This window comes from Sprattus sprattus (assembly GCF_963457725.1).
Source record: "Sprattus sprattus genome assembly, chromosome: 2".
Lineage (NCBI taxonomy): Eukaryota > Metazoa > Chordata > Actinopteri > Clupeiformes > Clupeidae > Sprattus > Sprattus sprattus.
Window position 1 is genome coordinate 7561934 of NC_137921.1, and position 7500 is coordinate 7569433.

The 7500-nt window shown below is 45.4% G+C and overlaps 1 protein-coding gene across 2 annotated transcripts in view; it reads right to left on the reverse strand.

The window, feature by feature from the left end:
- Positions 1 to 7500, reverse strand: part of znf512b (zinc finger protein 512B) — a 57223-nt gene that overhangs the window by 24329 nt on the left and 25394 nt on the right. For both annotated transcript variants that reach the window (XM_080832493.1, XM_080832492.1), the window contains exons 6-8: positions 7155 to 7333; positions 5360 to 5706; positions 1839 to 1910 (exon numbers count right to left, since the gene is read on the reverse strand). In XM_080832493.1, coding sequence (XP_080688619.1) covers positions 1839 to 1910; positions 5360 to 5706; positions 7155 to 7333 — 598 coding nt within the window. The remainder of the gene's footprint in view (positions 1 to 1838; positions 1911 to 5359; positions 5707 to 7154; positions 7334 to 7500) is intronic.

Genomic DNA, 7500 nt, shown 5'->3' on the forward strand with positions numbered 1-7500 from the left:
ACACACACACACACACATGTGAGCACACACACAAACACACACACACACACACACACACAAACAGACACATGTGAGCACACATGCACAAAGACATACACAGACGCATGTATGTACGCAAATATGTCACACACGGTTGTGCGCACACACACACACACACACACACCCACACACACACACACACACTTTAGCAAATGTTTAGCGTGAGTCACCAGGCAGGATATTAAACACCTCTCTAATCACCTATTTATCAGTGAGGAGCCATTACCACACCAGCGGAAAGAGAGTCAAATCACAACCAGATGGCACGACTGGGCTTTGAAGTTGGCATTATGATAACATGCCCCCTCCCCCACATTAACATCACCCCAAGGCTCATCTGAAACACTGGCACAACCTTGACACAAACACAGGACTTGTAAGAACAGTAAGGTGCCGATCTTAATGGAAATAACAAGGCGGCGAAGGCAAAGTGTAACACAGTGCCCAGACCAAGTTCTGCGTCATTCGTAAGTGATGATTCATTTTTGATGTGTAATTGTCAATGGCCTTGTTGACAATCTGGTCGTCCACCCTTTTTAGAACCTATCTTGGGTGATTCTTCAGAATGCCTGAAATGTTACTACGGTACTTTAAACTGAAATTGATGAACATTTTGTATTTTACACAAAAATTTGACCAGTTTTCCAACTCCAATTTTTTCCTAGGGTGCTAGCGTCAACCATTCTGCTGGTGAACCTTGCCAAACAATAGAAAGACTTTAACTTCTGCTGCTACCTAACCAGCCACGCCGATCCCTGCCTAAGCATAACCAATGGCGGATACGCGGACACCAAAGAACCTCAAGGGTTAAAACTGGTCTTGAACGCGAAAAAGCGAGCGTAAAAGAGATGCTGATTCACACACTGGGCTTGCCTACAGGATGTTCCTCCCTGGCTCCACTCTCAAGAGGCCCTCCTGGCACGGTGCCAGTCTTTCACTACTTAGCTGTGTCGTCACTTATGGGGGTCATAAACTCCACGCAGTTCCATTTTATAAATCAACATCTTCACATCACACCACATGTAATGTGGACTACTGGAGACTAGGTTTGTGTAGAGACACTTTGCTGAACTTGGTTGACAGGAATACTGTAATTTCCTCAAATATTATGAGTCATTATTAGTCATGGGAATGTAAGGTGGCATAAAAATATAAGACTGGGGCATATAGATATGATATAAGGGATACAAATGTGACCTACATGTCCTGTGAGTTATTCTTCTGCTACAAGAATATGTCTAATGTAAATGTACAGGTGTGGGAGGCTACCTTTGAGTCCAAACGCATGTTTCTAATGTAAATGTACAGGTTAGGGAGGCTACCTTTGAGTCTAAACTAATGTTTGTAATGTAAATGTACAGGTTAGGGAGGCTACCTTTGAGTCTAAACTAATGTTTGTAATGTAAATGTACAGGTTAGGGAGGCTAACTTTGAGTCCAAACGCATGTTTCTAATGTAAATGTACAGGTGAGGGAGGCTACCTTTGAGTCCAAACGCATGTTTCTAATGTAAATGTACAGGTGAGGGAGGCTAACTTTGAGTCCAAACGCATGTTTCTAATGTAAATGTACAGGTGAGGGAGGCTACCTTTGAGTCTAAACGCATGTTTCTAATGTAAATGTACAGGTGAGGGAGGCTAACTTTGAGTCCAAACGCATGTTTCTAATGTAAATGTACAGGTGAGGGAGGCTACCTTTGAGTCCAAACGCATGTTTCTAATGTAAATGTACAGGTGAGGGAGGCTAACTTTGAGTCCAAACGCATGTTTCTAATGTAAATGTACAGGTGAGGGAGGCTACCTTTGAGTCCAAACGTGCCGGAGATGGAGGGCTGCTCTCCGGTGAACTTCTTTGGAGTTTTCTGCTTCCTTCCTGGCTCAAAAGGGACACAGAGAAGAAGAGGAGATCAAACACTTAAAGAGGCCTTGCCGTGCTATAATTATAATATATATTTAAAATATTAAAAGCAATAAGGCACGAGTGAGCGTGGGCTTAAGTCCTTTACCAACTCCACGAACACCAGAGTCCTATTGCTTTCATACAATAGCTCTACTACCAACTAACTCAGTCTGATGACAACAGTTTATAATTTTGTTTTATTCATTCTTTGCTCGAAAAAAAAGTGTTCAGTGTCAACGGTTGCCAACCGTTGCAGCCAGGTTCAGCCAGAGAGGCTACCTCTGCACGTTAATCAGTACTCCCAGCTGTTTTGATATGTGTTAATAATGTTCACGTGTACATTCCCCCTAGTCCTTTTGCTTCCCTTTCTCACTCACAGGTAGTGCTGCCAGCCATTCTGCTCTCTCGTTCTGAATTCATGGAATGTTCCAGTTTTAAAACTCAACTGTGGAAGAGTGATATCTGGCGGTGAAAAGTTCGAGTGAGTTTTGTGGCAGGGTATCCCCACTCATGAAATGCCTCCAGTCCAATCCTCCAATCCAATCAGAAATGAATAATCAGTTTGACTAGATCTAACTGTTGTAAGCTGGAACCTCTCACTCTCTCTCTCTCTCTCTCTAACACACACTCAGTCACTCACTCTCTCCTTCTCCCATGCCCACACAAGTCAGAAGAAAAAAAAAATCCTCATTTGTTGTCATGGAACACTACGTTTAAACCATATAACTGGAAACCTCAAATATATACCCGGTCAAAAATGTAATCTCTTTTCTAAATGAATACTCCAGTTAAACTTAAAGTCTCACTCAGTACCAAAGGGCTATAATACCGCTGGAAGTTATCATAGATACAGATAAAAATTAAAATACCCACAAACAACATCATAGGGCCTTTGGGTTAGCGAGTGGCAAAATCTAATTAGCAACTGAAGCAGTGGCTCTGGACATGAACAAAGGCAGCAGCCAGAGGAGCAGTGGTACAGAGAGACGCAACACAAACAAGGGTGCTCTGGGATTCAAAACAAGAGCCTATCAGGATATCTTCAGAGCACCACATGGAGATGTAGTAAACATGTTAAAAGTAGGATATTGTGCTCCCAGGCGCAACCCACACAAATAATTCAGACAGTGGAATTCTAGTGCTTTTCCTCTACATGACCTGTTATTGTCTTACCACATCATAACATAATTGTGTGTGCATTAGTAGTGTCTATTGTGTATGAAACTCGTATTAAAACATGGCTACGAAAAGCTTTTCTAGTTATTTCACACCACACGGAGTGTCTTCCTGCGATGTGTGTGCGTGTCGTGATGACTGTAAGTGTTCATGTGTGTGTGTGTTGTGAGTGTGTGTGTGTCGTGAGTGTGTGTGTGTCATGCGTGTGTATGTGTGTGTGTGTGTATGTGCATGGGTGTGTGTGTGTGTGTGTGTTTGTGTGTGTGTGTGTGTTTGTGTGTGTGTGTGTGTGTGTGTGTGTGTGACACCCTGAGAGAGAGCAGCAGTGGTATGTATAACAGGCAGGCGTGTTAGTGAGCGCTCTGCTCCGATGTCATACTGGCCAGGCTGAGGCTCATTTGGTGTCAGAGCTGGGACTTCACCCCACAGTTTCATCAGTCTCTGTGTGTGTGTGTATCTGTGTGTGTGTGTATGAGTGTGTGTGTGTGTGTGTGTGTGTGTGTATTGTGTGTGTGTGACCAGGCTGAGGCTCATTTGGTGTCAGAGCTGGGACTTCACCACGCAGTCTCATCTCTGCACCGATCGCTAGTGCCAAGAGACGCCATGCGATGGTGGCTCAGAGATATCACCTCAGTGTCCAATCATGTCTCAGATACACTCACAAACACACACATACACACACACACATTCTTCTTTCTCACACACGCACTCTCTCTAATGCACGCAGTACATCACCTCAAACACACAAACACACACACACATACACACAAACACACACACACACACACACACAAACACACACACACACACACACACACACACACACACACACACACATTTGCACGCACACACACCCCTCCCTCCTGCTGCAGCTCACAACGGGGCCCACCGCTGACTAATGATGAGACGTGCGTTTAGCCAAACACACGCCAGAAATAGCAACACTTTCACAGCCAGGGTGCACACACACACACACACACACACACACACACATAAACACTGCTAACCACATGGCCTCGAAATGCACAATGCCACCAGCTAACCTCATACGGCCACAAACAGGAAGCTGAAGTAAATGCAGAGTCTCACGATTCCTCCACACTTTACCGAGAGTAAAAAAGTACCTGACAGCACGCCTCATCACTGCTGTACAGCCACAAGTCTTTCCAGTATATAAGTACGCTTACTAACCGTTACTAAGGCCTATTACTACTGTATTACTATGTACTAATACTACTAGTTAACCATCATCCAGATGAGGTCAGTTGAGAATATTACGATGTCTCTGACTGACAGCCAACCTGAGTGGTTATAGTTAGTCACTAGTCTTTTGTCATCTTCCACAAGCAATCTTCCACAAGCAAGATTTATAGTCATGTATTAAACATGCAGTTATCAAAGTTAAAACATAATTTATCACTTAGTAGATGCAATTCGTAAATATGTAATGTTACATAATGTTTGCATGGTATTTACATGGTATGAAAGCCTATCATGTAATATCAGTATTTGATATTATACAAAGTGTATATATATTTCATGGTTCAGCAGCCATTAAGCACTGTTTTCTACTATACAATAACCCCTTCCTAGTGCCTCATTGGTGATCACTACAGAGAGACAGCATGGCTTTAATAACTGTGCAGATGAACCAATAAAGGTACAGGACTGAACTCCTGTGCAAATGCACACTGGTGAATGCACAAGCTTTATCGCAGTGTGTGAATGCAAACGGATACGAAAATGCTCCCCTCCCCTATGCTAACCCAGCCTTGTTAAAAGTTGAGAGAGGGGGGGAGAGAGGGAGCGAGAAAGGGGGGGGGGAAGAGAGAGAGGGAAAAGAGAGAGAGAGGGGAAAGAGAGAGAGCGAGAGAGAGGGGGAGAGAGAGAGATAGAGGGGAAAGAGAGAGAGGGGGAGAGAGATAGCTAACCCAACCCTGATAAAAGAATGAATGCAAACAAACACACACATACACACACACACATTCTTCTTTCTCACTCTCACACACGCACTCTGTCTGATGCACGCAGTACATCACCTCAAACACACACACACACACACACACACACACACACACACACACACACACACACACACACACACACACACGGATACGAAAATGCTCCCCTCCCCTATGCTAACCCAACCCTGTTAAAAGTGCAGCACTTCATCTTCATCATGCAAAGTGGCCAGAAGTTTTTTTTAAGAGCATGGCTGCTGTGTGTAAAGGTGCGGGGACTCTTACTGTGCCTGGTCCTCTCGGGGTCCTCCTCCGGGCAGGACGGGGGCAAACTGCCCTCATCGCTATCATCGCTGTCATCGGGGCTTTTAGGGGAGACATCTGAGGAGGATGCCTGCTCCTGCATGTGTGTGTGCGTCTGCTGCTGCTGCTGCTGCTGTGTGTGTGTGTGAGTGTGTGTGTGCTGCTGATGCTGCTTATGCAGATGCTGCTGCTGTTGTTGCTGCGGTTTCCTGTCGGGCTTCTGCGAGGCGGCGGCGGCGGTACACTCGCCGTTCTGGGACGGCTGTGACGGATCCTGAGTCTTCTTCACCTTGAAGAACACGGGCGGTGTAGGGCCACTCTCCATGGGCCTATGGCGGAGAGAGAGAGAGAGAGAGAGACAGAGAGAGGGAGAGAGACAGAGACAGAGACAGAGAGAGAGAGAGAAAGAAAGAGAGAGGGAGAGAGACAGAGAGAGAGAGAGAGAGAGACAGAGAGAGAGAGACAGAAAGAGAGACAGAGACAGAGAGAGGGAGAGGGAGAGGGAGAGAGACAGAGAGAGAGAGGAAAGGAAAGAGAGATAGAGACATTGAGAGGGAGAGGGAGAGGGAGAGAGAGAGAGAGCGAGAGCGAGAGAAAGAGAGAGAGAGAGCAGTTCACTCACTGAGGACTGCATACCAGCTTCACAAACAATTACCTCGGACACAGATAGGCACACAAACACACACATACACACATGCTCACATACACAAACAAAGACACACACACACACACACACACAAACAACACAACACGCAGATAACGCTGCATATTGACAAACTCATAGGCATACTGACATGGGCACACATACTGTTCACATCCCACAACTTCACAAACCCGCACACCCGAGTATTATTCACACAATAATAACTACACACACACATTGCACCACACACACTTCCAAACTCACGCTGAACTTCACAAACTGATTACTCTCTTCACACATTGGTAAAAAAAAAAAAAAATTAAAATAAAAAAAAAATAAAACTCATTCACACTCGTAAGTGCCATAATTTATGCACTGAGAGCTTTTCCATTTTCTATTTTCCATGCAATTTGATGGCGGCTGCGTGAGCACAACAGCTCCTGCCTGCCTTTGAAGGCATCTGGCTCTTCCCATCCTCCAAAGCTGGGGGATTAGCTGTGACAGACTACTTTAAATGCACAGGGCCATGACAAACTCCCTGTTCCTAACAGTGATGAAAATGAATTCACAACACACATTCTTTAGTGGAGCAGGGAGAATTAGAAGTCGACCTTTTTCAATAGAGAGCGAAAGAGAGAGAGAGATATAGAGAGAGACAGAGAGAGAAAGAGATAGAGACAGAGAGAGATAGAGATAGAGACAGAGAGAGATAGATAGAGAGAGAAAGAGAGAGAGAGAGAGAGATAGATAGAGATTCATAGATAGATAGATAGATAGATAGAGAGAGAGAGAGAGAGAGAGAGAGAGACAGAGAGCGCGAGACAGAGAGAGAGAGAGGGATAGAGGGATAGAGGGATAGAGGGGAGTTGTGTTGGATGAGGCACTGAATAATGACTACTGCGTCTCAGTCTGCTTAGTCGGCCCTGTCTGGAAGCAGTACTTGATGGGAAGGCTATGTTGTGCAGCGGGGACCACTGGTTTCCTTGGCGCTTGTTGTCAGGAGCACCACCGGGCCAAGGGGAGCTGTCAGGCCTGGACCGCTCCTCTGCCTCTCCTCTCTCTATTTACTGTGCGTGCGTGCAAGAATGCTGTTTACGCATTCATATTTTCCTTTTCTTTTTTCCGGGGCCTCACCTTTTCTTGGCGTTCCCTTTCGCAGGCCCCTTCTGCACCTGCCCTTTGGGTTCGGTCTTGGTTTCCATGGTGACCCTCTCCGGGTGGTTCCACAGCTTGTGCTTCTGCAGGCGCACGTTGGTAGCGAACACAGCCTCACAGTACGGGCATGCGTGCCTCAGTCTCTCCGCCATTGTTGCCTGAGACAGAGGAAGGCACTAAGAGTTTAAAGTAACACTATGCAACAGTTTGACACTTTTTGAGGTATGGTTCTATAGGCAACCAGCTTTGGCACCATCCTCAAATTAATTTTGATAGCATATGGTCATGTGAAGGACAGACAGACACCTTTGTTTTTCCCACTAGC